General features: G+C 31.6%; 2 protein-coding genes across 4 annotated transcripts; both read right to left on the bottom strand.

Moving 5' to 3' along the window:
- Positions 1–204: 204 nt before the first annotated feature.
- Positions 205–20,283, bottom strand: LOC110670743 (disease resistance-like protein DSC1). 3 transcript variants are annotated; one of them, XM_058138658.1, is made up of 6 exons: positions 19,347–20,283; positions 16,461–17,547; positions 16,029–16,322; positions 14,821–15,927; positions 14,062–14,739; positions 205–576 (listed from the first exon to the last, which is right to left on the bottom strand). In XM_058138658.1, the coding sequence occupies exons 1-5, from the start codon at positions 19,829–19,831 to the stop codon at positions 14,083–14,085; spliced, it is 3,630 nt and encodes a 1,209-aa protein (XP_057994641.1). In that variant the 5' UTR covers positions 19,832–20,283; the 3' UTR covers positions 205–576; positions 14,062–14,082. The 3 variants fall into 3 exon arrangements, with proteins under 3 accessions (XP_057994641.1, XP_057994642.1, XP_057994640.1); XM_058138659.1 differs by having other exon boundaries at positions 205–500; positions 14,073–14,739; XM_058138657.1 differs by having other exon boundaries at positions 14,073–14,739; positions 19,347–20,281.
- A 4,654-nt stretch (positions 20,284–24,937) lies between these two features.
- Positions 24,938–25,690, bottom strand: LOC131174549 (uncharacterized). The gene has a single exon (XM_058138229.1). The coding sequence runs from the start codon at positions 25,663–25,665 to the stop codon at positions 24,943–24,945; it is 723 nt and encodes a 240-aa protein (XP_057994212.1). The 5' UTR covers positions 25,666–25,690; the 3' UTR covers positions 24,938–24,942.
- Positions 25,691–27,995: the final 2,305 nt, after the last annotated feature.

Raw genomic sequence — 27,995 nt, 5'->3', positions numbered from 1 at the left:
GGACAAATGTCACAAATTCCATGCCAAATGCAAGGTTTGCAACCTTAAATATTGATGCACCCCTGTTCACATAATCCTTAGCAAGAGCCGAAGAACAACAAATACAGGAGGACCATTCAATATACCACTGCTGCAACCACTTCCAATTACATCTAAAGATTCTTAAGTTTCTTTTAACTCAGATAAATAATGATACTGCAAGTGTTAAAAAAATGGCATTCCAGTTCATTTGTAGAACCGCATTGCAGTACCATTCCAATTACATCTACAGTTACATCTCAAAGATTCTTAAATTTCTGTCAACTCAGATAAAAAATGATACTGCAAGTGTTTAGAAAAAATGGCATTCCAATTCATTTGTAAAACCGCATTGTAGTGCCGTTCCATATCAAAAGCTGCTTCTCAGGCAAAGAACAAATGTGAAGAGACTGCAAAGATATCCCACTAGACAGGCATATTTCTCCACCATGATATATGTAGAAAGAAATTCTACTCCTACCATGAAATATCAACAGTATCACATTTACTGGTTAAGTGATTCCCTCAGCTGTTTCATCATCAGAAGATCCAAAATTTCTGCATACCAACAATAATATAATATTTAATTCCATGTCATTAATTAACAAATAAATCATTTACTCAACAAGAAATTTACAAATGCACATCCACACACAAAACTTAATCTAAAAAACATAATGAAGAAAGCAAATGCATACACTGTTGCACTCATTTCATATGGGCATTTTAGGATAATTTTGCATTCATTTTGTCCTTATATTTTAGTATATTTTATGTTTTTAGCATTATTTTAGTTTATTTATTAAGTTTAGTTACTTTATATTTGATTTTTGTAATTTTGTTGTTTATAATAGGTTTTTGTGGCAAATTGAGGATCAATAAATGCAATAGAAAGTGATTTGAAGAAATTTGGAGTCCTTTAAGCATGGAGGAAAGTTAAAGAAATCAATCCTTGAAAGATCAACTTGGCCAAAATTTGTTTGAGACTTTGCTTATGATATTGCTCAGTGTATGTCATATTGCTTAACCTTAAGCCTGGGCAAGCCGCAAGTCAAGCATAGCTTAAATCCAACACATTCAAGCTTTCTTCCCAAAACCTGCCGAGATTTGCTTAGGGTCTTGCTTGAGATCCTGCTTAGGGTAGCGGCAGTGCTTTAAGTGGAACTCAGGTCAAGCTAAACATCAAGCGTAAGCAGAAAAACTCCTTTTATCCTATGCCTGCCGAGATTTGCTGAGAATCTGCTTAACTTTAAGCAGACAGTGCATGCAGAGGCCGAATATTGCTGAAGATGTTGCTTAGGGTAAGCAGTACCCTAAGCAGACTGCCCAGGGCGTGAATAACTCTGCTGACCTGGATATTTTTACACCTCATTTTCTATCCACTCCTTGGCTCTTATCTATTTTTAGGACAACTTTTAGGGGCCATATAAAAGCATCATTTTCTAATTTTTAGCACAAGAAGAAGTGAAGAGAAAGGGAGAACAACGAAAAGAAACGCAAGAAAAGAATAAGAAGGAGAATGAGCACGCCATTTCTACTAGAGAGCTGCTGCCAAGTGATGTCCACTTGCAGTTTTTCAGAGTTTTGGGCTTTTCTTCCCCTGAGTTTTTCTATTCTTAGTCTATTTTTATGTTTCTTTTGTTAGTTTTATCATTTCCTCTTGTAAATTTTAGCGTGATAGAATAGTTTTTCTAAGATTTCAAAGTTGGGTTGTAATGTTTTGAATCTATTTGTGGATTTAGATTGGGTTTTATCTAGATTTATATAAATATGAGTTTTGATTCTTTTCCTTGTGTGCTTTATGACTTACCTAATGTTGGATCCCATTGGGTCTAGTTTTTAAATTTTGATTGAAGGACCAAAATGTGAAAATCATTGATAGATAATCAAGGATTAGAACTTGAAATCACCTAGATTTATAAATAAACTATGGTTTTAAGAGGATTCAATGATTGGTTACAAAACTTAATGGGTTTTAAGTTAATCAAATATCTATGAAAGTAGGTTTGGTTTTCTTAAAATACTCTTTGGTTTGCTTGAAAAAAATATCAAAAGATTTTAACCTTAAAACTCTATTTTCTTTTAAAATTGGATGACCCAAGATAAATCCCAATAGATTTAATTCATAAACCCCAACTCTAGAATTATTTTTACTATCAAATAGTCTTTGTTTTTGCTTGCCCATTATTAATTTAGTTAATTTTTGCTTAGATTAAGACTTTATTTACATTACCCATTGCCTATTTTCTTTATTTTCTATTTAAAATGTTGTATTTAGTTAATTTAGTTCTTACAAATCGCCATTAGTCTAAATAATCGAAACAACCATAGTCTAGTACTCAAACACAATTCCTCGTGGGAACGATATTTTACTTATCACTTTATTACTTGATACGGACCGTATACTTGCGGAGACCCATCAAATTTTTGGCGCCGTTGCCGGTTAATTGTTGTTTGATATTAGATGATTTGATTGTTTGGTCAATTTAGACATTTTCTTTTTAATTTTCTTTTATTATTACTTTACTTTGTGTTTTTCTTTTTGAATTTTTCTTTCTAATTTTGTTTCCATTTGCTTATCTTGTGAGGTATTTTCAAAATGTTTCATGTACAAGTCTTCACAAGTTTTACTCAACTGCACTTGGAGCCCTTTTATGTTGCTTGGGGAAGATTTAATGATGTGGTAGAGAGATTTTCCAACCACAATCTTTCAAATCAGTCTCTAATTCTTTGTTTCTATGATGGTTTGGATGAAGCGACAAGAAATTGGGTAGATTATGGAGCTTGGACAACTGGTGATCATGTTCTTCAAATTGGTCATGAAGATGTCATTCACTTGTTGAATGGAATGGCAAATTTTGATTATCATTGGCATTTGGACCCTTCACTACAGGGCTGGAGTCACCAATATCCCCCATACGATAATCAACCCAATATTTCACACAAACCATTTGAGTTTGAAGAAGAGAAGGGAGTAGGACATGAAAAGGCAGAAGATAAATTTGAAAATCTCTTTAACCAATTATTGAAGATTCAAGAAGACCAAGGAATGAAACTTTAAGAGATGGTAGCTAAATTGGATGATCTTGAAACATCAGTGAAAAAAAATGAGCTATCAATTAAGATGATGAATGGAGTTTATGAGGAGGAACAAAATACTCAAGGTGGGGACAATAGGTTAAGCTATGACAATGCTTCATGAGAATTTGAATCTGCAGAAGAAGTGAAGCCTCAATCAGAAAAAGCAAAATTCCTTGAAGATGAGTTACCAATAGAGTTTCTACAAAAAAATGAGTTATTTGAAGAAGAAATAGAACTTAAATTTAAAGAAAACAACTCTTTTATCCTTGGAGAGTCATTGGAAGAGGGCTTATACGGAAATGAGTCAAAAAAGAAGTTGGTGGTTGAGGAAATTGATAAAACCATCAACTTGAGCTCATTAATGGATCTTTCACTTACACCACCAGAAGACTCTTTTCTCTCATGGATACCTCCTTCATCATTTTATATCCTCCATGAGCTAAAGCTTTCTTCAACCCAAGCATGTGATTCAACTCCAAATGTTGTTCATGCTACATGCAAATTTGCTTCAAATCTAGCCAATCTTGAGGGCACTTTACATCAAGATCCATATGTTATATTATATGATAATTATTATGGCAAAAAGCCGTTTTTTTATTAGCATATCTGAAGGGATCAAGCTAATGACCTTAAACAAGCGCTTCTTGGGAGGCAACCCAAATTTACTTTTAATAGTTTGTTTGTTCTCTTTTTTGAGTTTTTGAGTTTTACCCCATTCAACTCAAAAGTGACATTTGTTTATCTTTTGTATGTTATTTATGAAAATTGGGCAAATTGAAATTTGTTGCAAAAGACAAGAATGCAATGTAGCTGTTTAAAGAAAGCAAATTGAAATTTGTTGCAAAAGACAAAAAATGCAATGCAGCTGATTAAGGGAAGAAATTCTGCACTTTTGTTTCCCTGTGAACTGTAACTTTCTTGAATTTGTGTCGCATTACTAATATTGAAAAATTGAGTGATGATACATGTTCAAATATATGCCTTTTTGTATTTGGTTGAATGCAACTTGAGTGAGGATTAATTTTGATATTTTGGACTAGTTTGAGCTTTATTAGAGTGCCAAATTATGTTTGTTACAATTTTGACTTTCTGGTATATATGGTGTTTTTGTTTAATAGCAAATTTTCATGCTATTGTTTATATTATTTTAGGTGTTGCTGTTCTTGTTGCTAATATTTCTTATTGCTGATATGGTTGTTAATGCATATTTGGTGCTTGATGTGAATTTGAACTATTGATATTACAGATATAGCTGTTGAATTTCAGTTTTAATTTAATTTGGATATCATGTATGCATAATTTTCTTGCAGAATGTGCTTAAATTTGAGCGGCTTAACTCTTAAATTTGCATTTTCAGAATATGTTTTACTAGTTTTTGGAAGTTTTTGGGTTGAGTTTTTAGTTTTCAGTGTAAGTGTGCATTGGGTATATGCTGGAGATCAGGATAGTCCTTTAGTAGCATTTGGAATGTTTTTAGTGAGCAAAATCTCTGTTTTTAAATAGACCAACCGAAATTTGCTGAAGGTATTGCTTACCCTAAGCTGTACCCTATGCAAATCCTACTTAACCCTAAGCAACAGGTTAAGCAATGTCTTAAGCAATTTCTTAAGCAGTGTAAATTCATACATTTTGGATACTTTTTCACATTTTTGTCTCTAAAGCTTCATTGTTAATATCATTTTGAGCTTAATTTTGAAATTCTTAAGCTTATATTGATTTAATTCCCAATTGTATATATTTCATTAATTGATTAGTTCACACAATTTTGTCCATCTTTGTATTCATTTTAGACATTGAGGACAATGTCTCATTTGAGTTTAGGGGTTAGGGCAAAATTTTTGCAAAACTTTTAAATTTTTTTTTATAGCATTTTCATTCATTCATTCATTTATTGCATTTCATTCATTCATATATGGTTAATCCATACACTTATAGTTATACCACACATATGTCTATACTCATACACATACACTTGCATATAGCTTTCATATAGATTGCACTTAGTTTTAATTTAATTTATGCATTTATTTTAGGATCATGCATATCATAAAAATAAATTTTTACCTTGTCCTTAAAGGATTGAGAGTTGCTTTGAAGAGTAATTAAGCTTACTTTTAGAAGGGTTTGATGGATTGAAAGTTATGGATAGGTGAAAGATTATTAGATTCTTGCCTTAATTTATATCTTCTTAGCCAAGGGCCACCCATTCAATTGCATTGAGTTTGAGTGCCTAGAGAAAACTCTAGGGTAAGAAGTAGCTAATTGATGTCTCACCAATTCCAGAACAATCCTTCTAAATCTTTCAAAGCAAAATCATAGCATGCACTTAAGAAAGAAATGATCTAGACATTCTTTGAATTTTAAACCTACATTTTAGCCTTAGCCAACCTCACTTTAAAATTTCCCTTTGAAATCAATTTGAGCCTACATTTATCCCTTTTATTTCTTTGGAACCCACATTACTCCCTAACCATAAACCCAAACACTTACCTACCTTCCATGAGAATAATTCTTTGAGTGATAGACACACTTAAAAAAAAATTTAAAAATAAAAAATAAAAATAAAAAAAAGGAAGAGAAAATATATAATAATTAGTTGGGAGAAGTGACCAAAGTAAAAAGGCTAGCAAATTCAATTATGGTATGTAAAGTAATTCACCAGGGTGAATTAAAATGGACAATTGCAATTCAAAATCAATATTATTTATGTAGTCCCTCCAAAAGTTTTAAAATTATATGCTAGCATTTGTGAATAATTGTAAAGTTCCTTGTCCCATTTAATTCTTAAAAAAGAAAAAAAAAATTATGTGTCTTGATCTTTTAACAATTTGATTATTTTCATGTTTTGTTACTTTTATCATTTTCTTGTTAGCCACATTATCACCCTCTTAACTCTATTACAACCCTTGAAAGCCCTTTTGATCTTTTGATGGTGTTTTACTACATTAGTGGAGATTGGAATAGGAGAATTGCCTATGAGATTGGGATATATCATTCATCCATTCATTTACTTCCATCATTATTTGAGACATTTTAGTTTATGAATTGCTCTAGAGTCTATTTAGGCATGATTATTCTTTGTGATTGATTGGTTTGGGCTTGATGATATGAATAATTGACCCAAGGCTAAGCGATAATAACTTTGGTAAAGATTAAATTTTTTGCAACTTAGAAGTGGGTATATAGTTTGTTGGTGGCTAAAGGTAAGCTTGAGAGCTTGGATAAGTAGTTTTCATGAATTTAAGGGAAGGTACCCCAATTGCATTAATTGTTTTTAATTTGCTTGAGAACAAGCAAAGGTTTGAATTTGGGGAAATTTGTTGCACTCATTTCACATAGGCATTTTAGGGTAGTTTTGCATGCATTTTGCCCTTATATTTTAGTATATTTTATATTTTTAGCTTTGTTTTAGCTTATTTGTTAACTTTAGTTACTTTATATTTGATTTTTGTACTTTTGTTGTTTTTAATAGGTTTTGTGACAAATTAAGGGTCAATAAGTGCATTAGGAAGTGATTTGAAGAAATTTGGAGTCCCTTAAACATGGAGGAAGATTGAAGAAATCAATCCTTGAAAGATCAAGTTGGCCGAAATTTGCTTGAAACTTTGCTTATGATATTGCTCAGTGTATGTCATATTGCTTAACCTTAAGCCTGGGCAAGCCGCAAGTCAAGCATAGCTTAAATCCAACACATTCAAGCTTTCTTCCCAAAACCTGCCGAGATTTGCTTAGAGTCCTGCTTAAGATCCTGCTTAGCATGAGCGGCAGTGCTTAAGGTGCAACTCAAGTCAAGCTAAACATCAAGCATGAGCAGAAAAACTCCTTTTATCCTAAGCCTGTCGAGATTTGCTGAGGGTCTGCTTAACCTTAAGCAGACAGTGCATGCAGAGGCCGAAAATTGCTAAAGATGTTTAGGGTAAGCAGTACCCTATGCAGACTGCCCAGGACGTGAATAACTCTGCTGACTTGGATTTTTTTACACCTCATTTTCTATCCACTCCTTGGCTCTTATCTATTTTTAGGGCAACTTTTGGGGGTCATATAAAAGCATTATTTTCTAATTTTTACCACAAGAAGAAGTGAAGAGAAAGGGAGAACAACGAAAAGAAACGCAAGAAAAGAATAAGAAGGAGAAGGAGCACGCCATTTCTACTGGAGAGCTGCTACTAAGTGATGTCCACTTGCAGATTTTTAGAATCTTGGGCTCCCCTTCCCCTGGGTTTTTCTATTCTTAGTCTATTTTTATGTTTCTTTTGTTAGTTTTATCATTTCCTCTTATAAATTTTATCATGATAGAATAGTTTTTCTAAGATTTCAAAATTGGGTTGTAATATTTTGAATCTATTTGAGGATTTAGATTGAGTTTTATCTAGATTTATATAAATATGAGTTTTGATTCTTTTCCTTGTGTGCTTTATGACTTACCTAATATTGGATCCCATTGAGTCTAGTTTTTAATCTTTGATTAAAGGACCGAAAGGTGAAAATCATTGATAGATAATCAAGTATTAAAACTTGAAATCACCTCTATTTAGAAATAAACTAGGGTTTTAAGAGGATTCAATGATTGGTTACAAAACTTAATTGGTTTTAAGTTAATCAAATATCGTACGAAAATAGATTTGGTTTTCTTAAAATACTCTTTGGTTTACTTGAAAAAGATATCAAAGGATTTTAGAATCAATCACCTTCAAACTCTATTTTCTTTTAAAATTGGATGACCCAAAATAAATCCCAATAGATTTAATTCATAAACCCCAACTCTGGAATTATTTTTACTATCAAATAGTCTTTATTTTTGCTTGCCCATTATTAATTTAGTTAATTTTTGCTTAGATTAAGACTTTATTTACATTACCCATTGCCTATTTTCTTTATTTTCTATTTAAATTACTGTATTTAGTTTATTTAGTTCTTACAAATTGCCATTAGTCTAAATAATCGAAACAACCATAGTACTCAAACACAATTCCTCGTAAGAACGATACTTTACTTATCACTTTATTACTTGATACAAGCTGTATACTTGCGAAGACACATCATACACTTAATTAGAAATTCCTTATTTAAGATCCAGAATTACTATGATCTAAACATACCCAAGAAAAATCTAAAATACAAATACAACTAAATTTTGTTTCTCATCTATTAAAGGACATCAGCATATGAAATTCATTGCAGTCTGTGCAATAGGATCCTGCAAATGTATATCCATATTGTCAGGCCCTAATAGCCAACATTTGCAGCATTACAAAAGTAACGCTATGGTATGGAATCCAAGCGTTCAAACTAATGTATGATTCAATTACACTTCATTAATAAAAATATTATCAAAACCTGGCATCTCAAAACAAACTTTGCATGGAAAATGTTATGAATATCATCCTGATAGAGTCCTATATAGTAAGGTTACCTCATCTCATAAGGAATCCCATTAATATAGGTTTCCTAATTAGTATAGAATTCCTAATATGTAGAATTCCTAATTAGTGGAGGACAATTTTGTATAAAATTACCTATGTATATACTCAATTAAAATCAATGAAAAATACCTTAACTCACATGGTATGAGAGCAGTGGGCTATTAGTTCCAGATTAGAGAGAGGTTTTTTGTCCCCTTTTCTTGGAAGCCCCTGTGGCGTGAGGTTACATAGTTAAGGTAACATTGGATCTCACCGCCCACCCAAGAAGGACAACAAACTGCCGGCAACCCTACCCACAAAGTATGATGACCGGATCTAAAGCGCATGACTCACACGCGCCAATTTTGTCTTTCGTCGTTATCTCACACACCAGCGCATAGCAACACGTCCGCCGATTTTGCCTTTCCAGCTTCTTCTTCCAGCATTGCCTTGACCTCCTCGGTTCAGCCAAGGAGTTTGCTGTTTAGTTTGGGGTATTCTTCAAGGTGCTCTAGAGTTTTGAAGCACTGCTTCTCTGGACAATGAACAAGTTCAGGTTTTGTTTCTGTAACTCTCTGGGTATTTATTGAGTTGATTTGCCTTGCTAAAGGTTGGGCAGTGATATCGAGTTTTAGAGATTGTGGGTATTTGATTTTGTGAATTTATTAAATTCATTCAAATGGCTGATAATAAAGCCATTTTTTTTATGTGATTTCAATGATGACAAAAATCACGGAATACAAACTTAATAGTTCAAATTACTTGAAGTGGAGTAAGATTGTTAGGGACTATTTGCGAAGTATTGATAAGGATGATCACCTAATTAATGATATACCCACTGAGGAGACAAGGCAAGCTTGGCTCAGGGAGGATGCTCAGTTATTTTTGCAACTTCGGAATTCAACTCATAGTGAGGTAATCAGTTTAATTAATCATTGTGAATTTGTTAAGAAATTGATGGATTACTTATATTTTCTGTATTCTGGTAAATGAAATATTTCTCATATTAATGATGTGTGTAAAGCATTATATCGTGTTGAGAAACAAGATAAGTCTCTCACGGTTTATTTTATGGAGTTTAAGAGAGTATATGAAGAGCTTAATATTTTGTTGCCTTTTAACCTTGATGTGAAAGTCCAACAGGCTCAACGTGAGCAGATAACTATTATGAGTTTTCTTGCAGGTCTTCCTTCAAAATATGAGACAACTAAATCTCAAATCTTATCTAGCTCTGAAATTTCCTCTTTGCGTGATACATTCACACGTGTCCTTTGTACAGAAAGTACCCAACTTCGACAAACTACTAGTGGTGCTCTTGTTAGTCGAAATACAAATGGACAACTGAGAAATAGAGAAGGAAATTCGAGCAATAGAAGTAATCAGCATAATGGGGAAACCAGTTCTAATCTGGACTCAAAGTGAGTCATTTGTTATTATTGCCATGAGCCTGATCATACAAAATACAATTATCTAAAATTTCGGAGACAGAATCAGCGGTCTCAAATGGCAAACATGGCAATAGATGAGTCTACAGTTTCTCTATCCTCTGAGAAAACTGTCTTAATATCTGCAGAGGAAGATGCACAATTTTCCCAATATCAAGCATCTTTAAAGCCCTTCAATTCCCCTGCCACTGCTATCGCTGAGTTAGGTAAATCCACTAAATGCCTTGTGTCTTCCTCATTAAAATGGGTCATTGATTCTGGTGCTACAGATCATATAACAAGTAATTCGAGTCTTTTATCTTCTTTTCGCTCTCATCTCACTCTACTGTTACTTTAGCTGATGATTCTACTTCTTGTGTCATGGGTTCTGGTACTGCAAACCCAACATCATTTATTTCTTTGTCTTCTGTTTTATGTACACCTAAATTTTCTTTTAATTTGCCTTCGGTTAGTAAACTAACTCGAACCTTACATTGTTCAGTTTTCTTTTTTCCTAATTATTGTTTGTTTCAGGATCTCACGACAAAACAGATTATTGATAGAAGATATGAGTCTGGTAGTTTCTACATCCTGAATAAACATGTACTGCTATCTCTTACTTGCTCCAAAGCCTTAACTCCTCTCGAAATTCATTATCGTTTGGGCCATCCCTCCCTGACTACCTTGAAGAAGTTATGTCCTCAATTTCAGGCTTTTTCCCTTTTTGAATTAGTTCATTCTGATGTCTGGAGTCCTTGTTCTATTACTTCTAAAATTGGTTTTAGGTATTTTGTCATTTTTGTAAATGATTACTCTCGTGTTACTTGGTTATTTTTTATGAAGAATCGTTCTGAATTATTTTTTATTTTCTGTGCTTTCGGTACTGAAATTAAAATCCAGTTTAATGTCTCTATACGTATGTTGAGGAGTCATAATGCTAAAGAGTATTTTTCAAAAAGCTTTCAGTCTTATATGACTCAAAACGGCATTCTCCATCAATCCTCTTGTGTGAATACACCATCTCAAAATAGTGTTGCCGAAAGAAAAAATTAGCATTTTCTTGAGACAGCTCGAGCTCTTTTTTTTCCAAACGAAGGTTCCTAAATAATTTTAGGCTGATGCAATTTTTACGGCATGTTTTTTTATCAATCGTATGCCATTTTCTGTTCTTGATAGAAACATTCTCCATACTATTTTATTTCTCTCTAACTCTTTGTTTTCTATTGAAGCTCGTATTTTTTTATTGTACTTATTTTGTGTGTGATGTCCGAATACAGGTAACCAAATTGGATCCAAAATCTCTTAAGTATATCTTTCTTGGATGCTCTCGACTCTAAAAGGGGTACAGGTGTTTTTCTCCAACTCTTAATTGTTATGTTGTGTCTGCAGATGTTACATTTTTTGAGTCTACTCCATTTTTCTCACAAACTTCTATTTATGAAGATCAAGGGGAGGAGGATGATCTGTTAATATACCCTATTCAATCAACGTCCATCTCTCCCCAGTCTCCTCATGTGCCTTCTGCACCAACAACAGTTAAACTTCCTGTTATTCATATTTATTCTAGAAGAAAGGAGAATACTGACTTAGACCCTCTACCATCTTCTTTGTCTGAAGAATACTATTCCCACCATTGATCCTCAATCCGACTTAGATCTTCCTATTGCTCTTTGTAAAGGTAAACATACATGCACCTACCTATTTCCTCTTTGGTTTCTTATAATCATTAATCTTCTTCTTCTCAATGCTTTATTAGCCATTTAGACTCTATCTCTATTCTTAAAACTGTTGTTGAGGCATTAGCTCATCTTAGCTGGTATGCTGCTATGAAAGAAGAAATGGAAGCTTTAGATACTAATGGTACATGGGAACTGGTGCCTTTGCCCGCCGGGAAGAAAGCTATTGGTTGCAAATAGGTGTTTACAGTGAAAGTAAATCCTGATTATGTGGCTAGAATAAAAACCCGCCTTGTTGCTAAAAGATATGCTCAGACATATGGAGTTGATTACTATGACACCTTTTCTCCTGTAGCTAAATTGGCTTCTGTTCGGCTGTTTATCTCTCTAGCAGCTACATATGATTGGCCTTTGTACCGGTTAGATATCAAAAATGCTTTTCTTTATGATGACCTTCAGGAGAAGGTGTATATAGAACAACCACCTGAGTTTGTTGCTTAGGGGAAGTTGAGTAAAGTCTGCAGACTTTGGAAGTCTCTTTATGACCCGAAACAAAGTCCTCGAGCTTGGTTTGGGAAATTCAGAGAAGCAGTACAGGAGCTTGGCATACAAAAGAGTAAGTAATCATTTAGTATTCTATAGATAGTCTAATGTTGGCCTAATTTTGTTAGTAGTATATGTGGATGATATTGTTATCACTGAAAACAACTCTGCAGGTATTTCATCCCTTAAAAACTTCCTTCAGACCCAATTTCCGACAAAAGACTTGGGTCTACTAAAGTATTCCTTGGGTATTGAAACTATGAGAAGTAAAAAAGGCATCTTCCTGTCTTAGCGAAAATATATCCTTGATCCTTTAGGAGAAACTAGGAAATTAAGCGCTAAGCCTTGCAATGCACCAATAGCCCCAAATTCACAACTTGTAGCAGAGGATGGTAAGTTGTTTAAAGATCCAGAAGAGGTTAGTAGGTATATTAAATTACCTTACAGTAACTAGCCCTGACATTGCATACTCTGTCAGTATGGTGAGTCAATTTATGTCTTCCCCAACTGTTGCACATTGAAAAGTTTTGGGATAAATCTTGTGTTATTTGAAGGGAGCCCCAAGGAGAGGCATATTATATAGTAATCATTGGCATTTGAATGTAGAGTATTTTTCAGATGCAGACTAAGCAGGGTCTAAGACTAATAGAAGGTCAATTACCGGATATTGTATCTTTGTTGGAGAAAATTTAATATCATGGAGAAGTAAAAAGCAGAGTGTAGTTTCTCGATCTAGTACTGAATCAGAGTATAGAGTTATGGCTCAATCAAATGTGTGAGATAATGTGAATACTTCAGTTATTAGATGAGATTAGCTTCAAGATCTCTCTACCTGCACGACTATGGTGTGATAATCAAGCTGCATTCCACATTGCATCTAATCCTGTATTTCATGAACGGACTAAACATATTGAAATCGATTGCCACTTTATTCGCAAAAAAATTCAACAAAAGATCATCTTAACAAGACACGTCAAAACTGGAGAGCAATTATAAGATATTTTTACAAAAGCTCTGAGTGAAACTCAAGTTGACTACATTTGTAACAAGTTTGGCATAATTAATATCTATAATCCAACTTGAGGGGGAGTGTTATGAATATAATCCTGATAAAGTCCTGTACAGTGAGGTTACCTCATTTTATAAGGATTCCTATTAATATAGGTTTCCTAATTAGTGTAGAATTCCTAATATGTAGAATTCCTAATAGTAGGACAATTTTATATATAAATATCTATGTATATACTCAATTAAAATCAATGAAAAATACCTTAACTTACAGAAAATAAGCTAGGACCTTCACTTGCATGCAAAGGAAGCTCTGAAAATGTCACTCCACTCTTCTCCAAAATTTGGATCTCCATTAAATTCAAAAAGTCATTGGAAATGCTATTAATTTCTAATATCTGGTTGCATTTTTGCATTTAGGTGGAAACCCTAAATGTACTAACTTAAATGAGAAGAGGAAAAGCACAATTAGCCTCAACAAAATTAATTGAATTAGATGAAATTTAATAAAAATTCTGTTTTCTGAGGCTTTTCCTACTCCCCCAATCCAACCCCTTCTTTGGCCCTTTCATTGTTGTTGCTGTGACCACAGCTTGCAATATTCTCCAAACTACATGCACCGATCATACAAGTAAGTGAAAATTAATGCATCAAGCCTGAGTCACTACCACAGGCACTTTGCTTTTTTCTTTTATTTTTATTTTTATTTTTATTTATTAGGAAACCAAAGGCACTATGTTGCTAAAGGATTGAATAAACACAAACATGCATATGTATGCACTATAATCAATCAACTTCCAGCGGGACAAGAAACAAATTTTTGAAGTCAACAGAAAAAGAAAAGAAGGGACAAGAAAAAACTCATGGAACATCAAATTGAAAAAAAAGCAAGACCAGGAAGAAAAGTGCCTGTGGAAAACCTGATTTTGTCTAGAAATTTTTTAGACGTTTAGGGAATGGCTCCTCTTCCAAATCAAAACTTCCACTTTTACTGGGTCCAGCCATATTATAGTCATGATGGCTTCTCTTCACCTTGCTACGTTCATCTACCACCATGGGCTCATGAAGAGCTTGATTGACAAGACCTAAATTGTCACAAGGATGGCTGGATTCCCCAGCCACGGGATTGTACTCATTCTCATCTTGATCATAAACTAAACGGATTCCGCATTTTTTCACTTCCAAGCCTGGGAAAGGTGATTCAAATGAAGCTCTAAGATAGCGACACTTGTTCAACTGATTTGATTTACCAAATCCTATTCGGGAATGAAAGCCCATCCAAAGGTGATCTGACTGAATAGATGGGATTCTATAGATGAGAAATTTAAAGATAGAAGTCCGAGAACAGTCAATAGCTTCCAACGTGCAATAGATCGCTATATCTGAAGCTGGACCATCAGTAAGCAAATCTGGATTCTCACGGATTGCAAATACAGGACAGACAGCCAGTCCCTTGAACTTTTCATTGTACCAATTTGGAGGTAACGGTATGACAACTGATGGGCCCATATGTTGTTGGATGAACCAATTTGGAACTTCAATTCCAGGAACAATAACATCAAATCTACATCCTGGAAATGAGACATCCTGCAACATGAAAATCACCATGTTAAGAGAAAGGAGAAGAGAGAGAGAGAGAGAGAGAGAGAGAGAGGGAGAGAGAAGGACCTGAAGCTGATTCATTGATAAAGACTGCAAATGGCTTCTTAAAAATTTAAATGGCATACTGTCACCACCTTGATTCACAGAAAGCTTGAAACAATTAGTGAAGTAGAAAATTGGCCACATCCATTTACCTGCAATTGCATCTGGACTTGATAATGTTTCTAGTGAGATGCAATTATTTGCAGATATTTCATGTATGGTTGCTGGAAGCTTTCGCAAAGCCTTAAGATTCTTGCAGTCATCCAAATAGAGATATCGCAGCTGAGGAAGTTGACTGATGCTTGCAGGTGTATTTACAAAATTATTTCTGCTTATATTTAATACCTGCAGTGAGGATAGACAATAAAAGTCTCCAGGTATCATTTCCTCTGAAAGGTTGCAGTCACTGAGGTCTAGTTCTGTTAGAGAATGTAAACCTTTTAAAGAAGGCAATGATAGACCCACATAATCATGTGTTTTTCTAAATGTGGGCATCCAATTGTAGAGCCAATGAAATGCTATCGGTTTACTTCCACGAAAAGATAACACTTTTAGATTTTCCAATAGTCTAATGGAGGATGGTGGTTCTGTTACAGCAGTTTCGCCTACATCCAGCTTCTCCAAACGTTTTAGATACCCCAAGCTCTCAGGTAAACTATCAAGCTTTGAGCAACCAAAAAGATCAAGATTTTTCAGTGATTTCAAAAGATTAATGTTGCTTGGAAGACTCCCAAAGTTCTTACAGTTTCTCATACTCAAGAAAACTAGCCCAGTGAGATTTTTAATTGAAAGAGGCAGTTCAGATATGGCAATCCCATCTAGGGAAACTTTTGATAAGTGTTCCATATTTCCCACAATTTCTGGAAACCTTCCAAGTTTAGAGCAGCCAGAAAGAATAAGAGTATTGAGATTTTCCAATTCAATGCCTGTTGGAAGGCTCCGAAGGCAGCTGCAGTCCTTCAAATTCAACAAAGCAAGCTTTTTGAGTACTCCAAGAGATGGGTGAACCTTAGAGAGGCTTGTACAACCTTCAAGAATCAATTTCTCAAGATTTGGGACTCCCGTGAAGTCTGGTGTCTCAGTTAGACTTTGGGAATGACTGAGATCTATAAATTGCAACTTGTCGAGATGCTGTTAAATCAACAGAAACAGAAATTAGCAAAGCAAATTAACGTCCCAAAACCTTTAAAATCTTTTCAGAAAGAATAAATAAACACAAGGAATTCTCATACCAGGACTCCTTTCCAGAGTTGTTTAATGGAGCTCCGAGGCATTTCAATCATAATGATCTTCTTTGGATTAAAGTTTGATGGCAAATATTTCAGGGGGTACCCTTCCCAACAGAGACATTTTAATTCATGATATAAAAATTCGAAGTTTCCAGAAAGGTGCACCTTGCGGTCTCCAAAGGCACCATGGACATCAATCAATCGTAGATTTTTCATCTTCATAAATGCATCAGCTTCGAAATGCCTCTCGTCTGTTTTAGACAAGTCTATGACTATGCATTCAACATGTTCTGTCCCCTAATAACCAGAAGATGAAACCAATTCTCAGTGGATAAAATCTCATAAAAATTACATACATATGATGTCAATATGTAGACTTTCTTAAGCAACAAAAATCTATACGGCCTTATGTTTACATGAAAATATCTTACTCACCAACCCTAGCAGCAACACTTGCACAACATCTTCATGGTCCCACAGCCGACTACGTTTGCCAGGATCTTTAAGGGATTGTTGGCGCACAATCTCCCGACCCATGTCCTGTAGTAAGTCATGCATTCCCAATGTGTTGTCAAATACCGTTACTAGAGAATTATCAATAAGTTCTCCTATTCCACTGTCAGGATGGAACCCAAAGCTCGTCAGAATTTTTGTTACATAATCTTTGTCATGCCCTCTGAAATAACATGCAATATCAAGAAATAATGACTTGTTTAAGTCATCAAGTGCATCAAAACTTATTCTAAGGGTTTGCTGAATTTCTTTGTTAAAATGTTTCTCCAGTCTATTTAAGGAAGCATTCCATTCTCTCTCACTCCTACCATATAGTGAAGAACCCAAAACTTTAAGCGCTAATGGTAGCCCTTTGCAATAATCAATAGCACGCATCGAAAGCTCCATAAATTCTTCTGTGCGATGTTTCTGCCTAAAGGCATACCGACTAAAGAGCTCAAGTCCATGGTCCTCATTTAGATCCCTGACCTCATATATAAAATTCACTCCATGGCTAACTAGCAATTGTCTTTCTCTAGTTGTTACAATGATTCTACTACCAAGACCAAACCAATGAACCCCTGCTAAAAGTTCTAGCTGTCTTGAACTATTCACGTCATCAAGAACAATAAAAACCTTCTTCCTGTTGAGCCTAGTTTTTATAGAAGCAGGTTCTGTGCTAAGCATATGCATGTTTAGATTGTCATCTAACAACATTGAGAAAAGTTCTTGTTGTAAACGAGGGAGTCCCATTTTCTCTGATTCTTCCCTAACATTTGCAAGGAAGCAGCAACTATCAAATAGAGCAGATATGCGGTTAAAGATAACACCAGCAATGGTCGTTTTGCCTATACCACCCATGCCCCAAATTCCTATAATGCGAACATCAGGAAATTCAATATTTAATAATTTTTCCACTTGTTCCAAGGAGGATTCTATTCCAATCAGTCCCTCAGTATCATTTGATGATGTTTGATTCAACTTCTTCAATACATGATTTACAATTTCATTGATAAGGGTGGAGTCAGGTCTGCCACATTTAAGGAAGAAATAGTGATTAGAAGGAAATATTGAAAAAGAAAGAAAACAATGTAGTTAACTTGGTTCAAGCCTAAAAAAAGTTCTCACAACAAATGCTCAAATGTTCTGTTTTAGGATAGTGAATTCTCTCTTCTTCAGAACAAATTGGAATATATTTCAATCCAATTTCAACTGTCAGATGGAGATGCAGAAAAACGCTGACTTCTAAGCAATAATAAACACCAGAAAGATCAAACATTTCATTTATTATCATCATCATTATTGTCATCATTGTTCATTTGTTGTGCATGCTGTCGTATTATTTCATAGCTAGAAGAATTATAGCTCTCTATATATGCAGATAGCAATGTGAATTCCAAAATAAGATTTGTACGATCATATCTCCAAAAGGCAACCAGAAAAGAACAAAACAGGAAATATGAATTATTGCAACCCATATAACAAAAATTTTCCATCATGTTATAAGATTATTAAAACATTAAAACAATGGAGATAACAAAGTAGTAAATAGGACTTTTGGGATCCCACATCGGTTGTGAATGGATGTATGTGGGCTTCTAAGGGTTAACGCGCATTGGTACAATTGACATAGTTTCACTAAGGATCCTATCCCTTCCCTAAACTCGTGTGTATGCGTATTTATCTTTGATAAAAAAAAAAAAAAAAAAAAAAGGTAAAATGCCAATTGGCGAACCTGGGTGGGCCCATCTGTTGGTCCTTTGGAATCCCACATCGAATGTGGATAGGAGTGTGTATAGGCTTATAAGGGTTAGCGCGCCTTAGTAAAATTGCTATGGTTTTACTAAGGAGTGTGTCCATTCTCTGGGCCCATGTGTGAAAAATTTAAAAAAAAAAAGCCGCAAACACAACTATATCTAGGATTTTTTTTTCTTTGGGCCACTTTTTAGCCAAAAAAAAGGGGGAAACCCAGGGATGAATGGATGATAAACTAAGGGAAAGCTTTCTAGGTTCAATTTTATCACGTAAATACATAGTTATGTACACCGAAATTAAGTGTTATATACCAGTGGAATAAAGAAACGTACATTAGTCCTCCAGAAGGGCTGAGTTAATGATACATAAAAAGAAAGTTTCATATTTTTTCTCCTAATCCAGATTCAGGGCATTTTTGACTCAATTGAATTTCACAAAATTTGGTGAAATTCAATTAAATTTTCATATTTTGCATGTTTAATTTTAAAAAATATAGATTTCAATTCCATGAATTCAATTTTATGAAAATCAACATAGGTAAAACCAAATTCTATCAAAATAAATGGAATTTCAAATGAATTTCACAAAATTAAGATAATAATATTTTTTAACCAAAACGCCATGTCTTCCTCACACTCTCTCTCCCTCCTACCTTTCTCTCTTTTCTCCCTCTCTCTCTCTCTCTCTCTCTCTCTCTCTCTCTCATACCTTTCACACACACAATATTTTTAAAAAACAATTTAAAATTGAATATTAAACATATTGTATGCATAATTAAAATAAATTTATTCCTTGCAATAAAAAACTTATTGTATTAGGAGTATAAGAATAAGCTTTATCTAATATAATATTTAGGAGGTAAGATTTTTTTTTTATTGGGGATATTTTAAGAAATAAAGATAAATAAATTTCAATTATAAAATTATATTATATGGAGTCCACCGAAAAAAAAAATTATACCATATGGAATTAAATTGAACTCTGATATTCTAAGTTGTATCATACAAGACACATAAATGAATTTAAGCAGTTAAGAATTCCCAAACCAAATTACAAGAGAAAGGTTACATTTACCTGGAAACAGCTGAATCATACCCTGATAGATTGGCTGCGTCCCTCAAAGCAGCTCTCCACTTCTTCACAATGCGCATATCTCCATTAGCTTGTGATTGTTCTTTAGCTCTATCAAATCCCTTCCCAAAATCCCCAATTTGGTTCTCCACATCGGAAGGATCTACGCGGTAAAAAACCGGTAGAACACTCTGCCCATGGGCCTTCTTGCATTTCATGATATGCACGAGCTCCTCCAAGCACCATGGTGAATCCGCGTAGTTCTGTGAGAAAATAATTACAGCAACCATCGATTCTTCAATCGCTCTCAATAGCTCTGGGGAGATCTCCTCTCCTCTATTCAACTTATTATCTATGAAAGTCTCAATTCCCTTCTGATATAATGCTTTATAAAGAAAATGGGTAAAATTATCACGGGTATCTCTACCCCTGAAACTAATGAACACATCATATTTCCATTCAGGAGCTGCAGAAGAAGAGGAAGCCATTCTGTACAAAATCGTTCTCAATAAAAAAAAATTGCTTAATTTTGCTTGTTCCCTCTGGTTTCTTAGCAACCAAACAAAGAATGAGAATGGACCCTATGACAAAATCGATCAAAGGTGAAAATTTCGAATAAAATAAAGAATCGTAAATGTGAAATAGAGAGAGTGGCAGCAGAGGATGATTGGCAAAGCTGTGATTTTGGAGATATTTAGGTAGGGAATTGAGAACGCAACCGTGGGACGGTGGAAAAGGGAAGAAAAGGAATCGAGAGAAAAAATTCCAGACAGATGGAAGGAGAGAGGAAACGGTGAAGAGCTGAAGACCTGAGGCAAGTCAACACCTAGGCTACTGCCTACTAGGCTAGTTTTTGCGTTAATTTTTTTTTTTTTTAAAGAACGTTATTCTTCTTTCCGCTCGCCCCGCCACCGGCCCGTTTCGGTCTGAGTCGGTGCCGGCTGTTGTGGCTCTACATAGGTTTGTGCTCGATTGTCGGGTCAAACTCTAGCGAATTATTTTAATACTTTAATTTAATTTTAATTTTTTTTAAATCATAGTAATATATATATATATATATAACTTAATATTATATTTTATTTTTTATATTTTTTAAATAATTTTTTAATTATAAATATATTAAATTATTTTATAATTTTTAATTATAAATATATTATTATATTAAATTATATTTATATTACTATATTATATAATATATTTAATCATAAATTATATATATATAAAATTATATAATTTAAAAATAATTAAAGAGTATATAATGTATTAATTACTCAATTCAAAATTTAAATATTAATTAAGTGTGATTTTTTAAAAAATTAATTATAAAAAATTATTTTAAAAATAAAAATTAAATCAAAACCATACCGAATCAAATTAGAATCAAAAAATTGATAATTATACTGAATTATAACTAAAACAACGAAAAATCAAATTAAAACTATATCAAAATTTTAATTCAATTCTAATTTCTCGACAGATGCTGAATCTAACCAAAATCACACCTCTAATTCCACGCTATGAAAGTACTTGAATCCAACTGCATGGTTTAGTTTCCCAACTTTTCTGATTTTGGGTTTTTAATTATTTTATAAATTGTGTATTTTATATGAGATTTATTGTGTAATTTTTTATTTATTTTCTTAAAAAATAATAGAATAAATGAAATATATATATATATATATTATCAATTATAAAAAATTCTTATAAAATTGATTTAGTTATAAAGATAAAAAGGTATACAAATTTATAAATAAAAGAAAAAATTATATAAATTATTAGCAATTATATAAATTATTGTACATTCATATTTTCATTACAAATAAACCAAAATATTATAAAAATAATTGAGCTTCATATTAATTATTTGATAATTAAAATATGTATATATCTTTTTAGAAAATAAATTAAATTATTATAATTCTCTTACTTTTATTAAAATTTATAACATGAAGCTATTGAAATATAAAAAGTGAAATAAATTGAAAATTTATGAAATATTATAAGTGCATTAAAAAAATAAACTTTATGCTTACAACTCCAATTATGCTTAAAAATGTGTAAAACAAATTTCATATGCATGTAGAGAAGAAAAATTATTGCATACAATTATTGAATATATAATAAATAAATTTTAATCACTGATTGTTATAAAACTCATATAATACTCATTATAATTAATAATTATAATGAAATTAATATTACAGAAATCTCTAAATATTGCTTTGAAACAAAAAGAATAAGCGATATAAGACTGAAATGAGCTTTTTTTCTTTTTTCTAATTGATTAAGAATATATACACACAAGACAATAAAAATATATACTCTTTAATAATATTATAATAATTTTATTAAAATACGATCAATTTTATATTTCATATACACACTATCTCGTAGTGTCAGATGACTTGAATATTTTGATGGTAGTGGAGTCTGAGCTGCAGCCCAATATTAAAGCCCATTTGAAGACAATTTCTGAAGGCTCGTTTCTTGGAGTGAAGTCCAATTTCTGTTAAGTTTGTGGAGGCCATATCTAAAGACTCGAGGCCTGAATTTATTTGAACCGCAATCATCCCCGCCGTAGTGGTATACAGATAATAAGGACCTTATTATCATAATCATTAGGGCTGTGCAAACGGTCGGTTCGGTTTCGAACCGAACCGAACCGATAAAATCGAAAATTAAAAATTAAAAATTTTAAAAACCGAACCGAACTGATTGATAAGAGAAAATCAAATCGAATCGAACCGATAAATATTAGTTCGGTTTTAAACCGATCAAACTGAAATTTATAAAATTTCATATTTTTAACATTAAATCTAAATAATAAAAACATAAAACAAAAAAAATTAGAAATCAAAACTTAAAAATCTTAAGGTTCGGTTCGGTTTTCTTTGATTTCGGTTCGGTTCGATTCAATTTGGTTTGATTTTTTTTATTTCCTGTATATATTAATAATTTCGGTTCGGTTCGGTTTTTTTGATTTTTTATGAAAATAACCGAACCGAATCGATTAACCCAAAATTATCAAAATTATAAACCGAACCGAACCGATTAAATTTTAAAACCAAACCGATTGAACCGAATTAATCAGTTCGGTTCGATTTTTCGGTTTAAACCGAAAACTGCTCTCCCCTAAATAAGGTACTCGTAAAAATCACTTTATTTAATTTGTATTTATTTAATATTTTAATATTTAAATTTATTTTAAATTTACTTAAAATTTATTTTTAATTATTTAAATTTATCTTAAATTTAATTATTACTATTCGAAAAATCTGAATTCATTTAATTTTATATATTTTAATTAATAATTTACATAAAAATATTTCTTATTAATAATTTTTATTTTAAAATTTTAAAATAAAAATTATACAATTGATTTTTATCTATTAAAAATATAATATATAAAGTATATAAATATTATTATGATAAAAAAAGTATATTTTATAATTAATATAATTATTTATATAAATGATTTAAGTAATAGATGTTCAATATATAAAACTTAAACTTGTCAATGATATTATTCTTTAAATTTAAATTCATTTCAAATCTGATTATGTACTTTTTAAATACATAATATTAAAATTTGATTTGATCAAACATCTATAATTATCTAATTATTGCTATCTCTCACTATCATGAAAAATTATTAAATATATTCAGTATATATATATACTTATATTTTATATTATAAAAAAAATTACTCTTATGTTAAAAAAATATATTATTTTTTAATAGAATCAATATATTTAATTAGCCAATTATCACATGTAAAAGGGAAAAAAAATGCAGCCCGTTGTCTAATTAAGCGGAGATTGCTTTTGGGTGCATCCATGTGGAGATTTGTCTTGACTTTGCTCCTTGTGCATTGAAGAAACTGGGGAGCAAGTGGAAGGCACTGTCACAGCCTCCACAAATTGACAATTATGCAGATTTCCCCACGCTTTAGACCATGACTGCCAATGGTCATCAAGAACAAGTAGAAAACAACGAGGTCACTATAGATATTCCCCACTAGAAGCCGCCTGAAACCCATTGGGTTTTGTCTTGTTCAACATGTTTTAAGGATGTGGCCAACATGTTGTCTTGGTGTGGCAAAATTCTAACGTTATGTTAGTTGACTACATATCAGCCCAAAGAAAGCAACATTATCATGTCCATTGCATTTTTTATTTTACTTAATTATAGGAGTGTTTTTGAATCAATTTATTTATTAAAATTAATTTTTTTGCGCACTCCACATTAATCTGATTTTTATATATTTATATCATGTTCAGTAATATTAATTATTCTAATAACTGTTAGATGTTTTACTAGCTATGAATTATTTACTAACTGTTTGCTGTTAGATATTAACTGTTAATAGTTAACTGTTTATATAGCTGTTAAAGTAGAAATGTTCGATAAAAAATAATTATTAGATTAGCTGTTAAATGTAAAAATAGTGATAAAATCTTATTGATTCTAATCAAAATACTCTCTCAACCTCGAAAAGTTAGTAAGGATAGCTTTTAATGAACCACTTCCTCACCTCCAAAAGCTAATATAAACATTATATCACCGAAACAATATAAATAAAAGAAATAATATTTTAACTCTGATCAAAACACTAAAAGCTACCTTAAAAATTATTGGTAAATAAAGCCTTAAGATAAATAATCTTTAAGTGCTTTCAATAATCAAATTCTAATTAAAAAAAGAAGAGCTTACAGAGTCAACTAACCCGGTTGGATTGCACTTTAATTTTTATGATGTTCCTCAATAGTGTTAGATGTGGTGCATTTAAGGGTAAATTATATATATAATATCATATATTAATTTAATAGTATTTAATTTAATTTATATATCAGTTAAATCTACTTATAAGTAAAAAAATTATAAATAGATTAGTGTTTGATTTGATTTATAAATTAAAAAATTACTTAAAATAATCAGAAATTATAACTAAAGTACTCTTATTAATCACTTATCTATTTATTTTAAAATTATATTTTGACCAAGTAAAATAATATATTATCCTAATAATCTTTTAAAATATTAATATTATCCTCATTTTAATAACCACAATCTTTTTGTTATTTTGATAAATTAAATTACTTTTAAACACTTTTTAACCAAATACTTAAACTAATTGAAACTTAATTTTAAATAGTTTTGCTAGATAATTAATTACTTATTTTTAAATTAACTTACAAATTAAAAAATACATTTTAAGTTAAAAAGTTAAAAATTAATAGTCAATCCAAATACTTTTTATGACCTTCAATAGTATTATTTTCATATGGTTTCGGATAAATAAATTTTGAATTACTAAAGCGTTCATTTATTAATTTATTCAATTTAATCATTAAGATTATGGGTAAATAGAAGACTGTTATGGGTAAATAGAGGACCGTGGGTAATAGAAAAAAGAATTAAATTTTTATTAATAAGTATGAAATTAAACTCAACTTAACTAAGTTTTTATCCAAAAAAAATTTGGGGTCGGCTAAGCATGAAATTAATAAAAAGAAAATATAATTTTTAATTTAAATGTTAGTACCTCACCAATGCACTTTTTCTCCCTAGTATATAGTCATATATCCGATGAGAAAAATCAAATTTGATTTTGGGTCCTAAATTTCTCGTCATGGCGATCACAAACAGCCCAGCTACATTCAAAAGTAACATCCAGAAAATAAAGCATGAAAACCAGGACAAAACAACACAAAAACATAGGAATAGGCCCAAAGATCCACAAAAACAGAGGGAAAGAGAAGTAGAAGGCACGTGGTCCTAAAGACCAAAAATAGCTACCCCTATTAACAGACCTAGCCACATACTCCGCCGTGAGATGGTGGTGGTTGTGATCAGCTAACAAATTCTTGAAGGGTACGTTAACAAGGATGCTTGCATGGCTATAATACCTAATGGATTGCACGTTCAGCAAGAAAGCCACCAAGAAACATATCAATATAGAGAAGAACTTGATGGACAATCCCAACTCACTTGTATCCCCATACTCAAAATTCCAAGCAGATCGATCACCCTTGGTGACACTGGTCATGAGCACTGCAATAACGGAGCTGAGCATGATGGCCGTGGATGCCAGAAGGGTTGATGCCATTATATTGTTTCGTAGAGTCTGCACAGAAAGAACTCCATTCTTGGCCGAGTCTTCCATCATGGCCTGAACCCAGAAGCGGCGGTTGATAGTATTGACGCCTATAACAGTCTTAGAAGGGTGGTTGATGATTCGATAGAGAAGCCATATGTGATATGCCACCATTATAGCCAGTCCCAATGGAACCAACGTGTAATCAAGGAATTTTTTCTCCATTAATCGATGGTATTGTTGAACAGATGGATGGCTTTAAGAAAGACGAGAATGTTATGGTTGTTGGAGAAAAGGAGGAGAGTGTCCAAGTGTAAAGTGAGGTGACAAGACTCGGGGAAGCGAAAGAGGGCTTTAACTTATAGACGCACAGCAGAGAGTGTGGGTAGTGAATGGACGCAGACCAATCGTGGTCATTATTTAAAAAAATTATACAATAAAGTTAATGTATGAATAATAATTTTATTACAACTATTGATTGCAGCAAATAAAAACTCTTTTATTCGTTACTGTGCCACCCTCCTTTTTCCAATACTTTCACTTGATTCTAGTAAACGTTTACTGTTCTTTCTTAAATGTTTATGCCTAAAAGAAATTGCGTAGAAGGTATGATTTTTATATTATATAATTAATAATTAATTGCAATCCAATCGGTATACTCTTAAATGGTATTCAATAAAAATTAAATTTATATTATATAATTAATAACAATAATATATGCGACAATGTTATTAAACTCGATTCGAAAGTTAACTCGATGAAAAAACAGAGTACAGGGGTCTGGAAGTTAACAATAATTTGAAGGTTTATGTATATGATTTGGTTGAATTTTAATTTTAAATGAAATTTGAATTTTGGTTTTTTGCATTGATTCAATAGCAGCCTTATGGATAGAGCTCAAATTCAGAATGCAAATTATTTTCATTAAGGTCATAATTGTAATTTCACCTATGTTTAATGTATTAATGAAGGCTTGAAAATTGCAATTTATAGAATTTCCGTTATACCTTCATTTGATCAAGATTAGTGTGATCCGCCTAACATTACTCAATTAATAATTTTTTATATTTAATGATTTTGCTTCATCAACTAAAAACATAAATTCACGTTAATGTTCTTAAGGGTGTTTGATAAGAAATTAACAAAAAATAATTATTATTTTTAGAATTTTTAATTTTTTTATTAAAATTATGTAGATATTTAAAGAGATTAAATTAACTTTTCAATATATATATACTTTCTTCAAAGATTAAATGTTAACATTAGGATTTAAGTTAATAATAATCCTCTTCTTCAAATATTAAATGTTAACATTAAGATTTATGTTAATAATATTTCTTTTTAAAAAATTAATATTTATAAAAATAATATTTATTTTTTTTTTATTTTTTATCAAACACATCCTTAAACGTTGAGTGAAAAAGAAATAAAGTGTCTATTTGATATTGAGTTTGAAGAGGTCAAACTACTTTTTTAAATAAAAGTATCATTTTAGATATTGTTAAAAAAAATTTTTTGAAAAAAATTATTTTATTATTTTAATATTTTTATAACTAAAATTTATTAAATTTAATTTAAAATTATTTTTTAATACTCTCTTATTAATATATTTAAAACAATAATTTTTTTCATAATTATTTTAATAATAATACTAAACAGGCCTGAAATCTTTTTCTTTTATTTCTCAAAGCATCATCAACATTTGGCCATACGCAAGTCTATTCATCATGATGAATGAGAATAGTTGACATTTTAATAAAAATTATCTTTTATTTGTAGGTAAATAACATTTAATGTGGTTTTGTAATGAATGCCACAATTAAAGTTTTTTTTAATGACTAATATGATTTTTTTTCATAAAAAAATATTATATATAAATTTTTTAAAATATACATTTATTTTTAATACATTTATCATTTTTTATTAATTATTTATAAAAAAATATAGATTTTTAATAACCACACTTCGTTTTATATAAAGGTAATTTTTATTTTGTTAATTTAATTAAAACTATTTTCTCCTTTTATATTATCTATAAATCGTAATTTGTTATAAGCACAGTGATTATTGTCTATTTAATGTAAAGTGAATTAACACCATATTTAATATGGCATAATTAAAATTATAATGTAACTGTAATTATATTACATATTTAATTATGTTATTTGATAATACAAAAAAATTTAATGTAATAGAATGGTAATTACATAACGTAATTAATTAAATTTAAAATAATCATTACATATAAAAATAAATGTAATTATAATAACTTATTTTAATTTTTTAATTTTTTGTCAATATTATTATCACCACTGTTACCCGGCTACCATTGCTACTATAGTCACTATCCTTACTCTGTCACTACCACCACCACCACTATCACCATTATCATTATTGCTACCACTATCACTTAACTATCATTATCACTATTTAGCTATTGTAACATTTACTTGGCTATTACTATCATCATCACTGTCTCAGCTTACCACCATCACCATCATCCAACTAACGTTGTCGTTATCATCACTACCACTTAGCCATTACTACCACTCAAT

This window comes from Hevea brasiliensis, chromosome 16, assembly GCF_030052815.1.
Source record: "Hevea brasiliensis isolate MT/VB/25A 57/8 chromosome 16, ASM3005281v1, whole genome shotgun sequence".
Classification (NCBI taxonomy): Eukaryota; Viridiplantae; Streptophyta; class Magnoliopsida; order Malpighiales; family Euphorbiaceae; genus Hevea; species Hevea brasiliensis.
Note: the sequence above shows the minus strand (reverse complement) of the source record. Positions and strands in the feature narration are given on the sequence as shown.

Bases quoted from the DNA above. Each gene is read 5' to 3' on its own strand.
- LOC110670743 (XM_058138658.1), bottom strand. From the start codon at position 19,831: ATGGCTTCCTCTTCTTCTGCAGCTCCTGAATGGAAATATGATGTGTTC. The intron at 17,548-19,346 runs GTAAATGTAACC...TAAATGTGGCAG, and splicing joins TATGATTCAGCTGTTTCCAG to ACCTGACTCCACCCTTATCA. The intron at 15,928-16,028 runs GTATGAGAATTC...TTGATTTAACAG, and splicing joins AACTCTGGAAAGGAGTCCTG to CATCTCGACAAGTTGCAATT.
- LOC131174549 (XM_058138229.1), bottom strand. From the start codon at position 25,665: ATGGAGAAAAAATTCCTTGATTACACGTTGGTTCCATTGGGACTGGCT.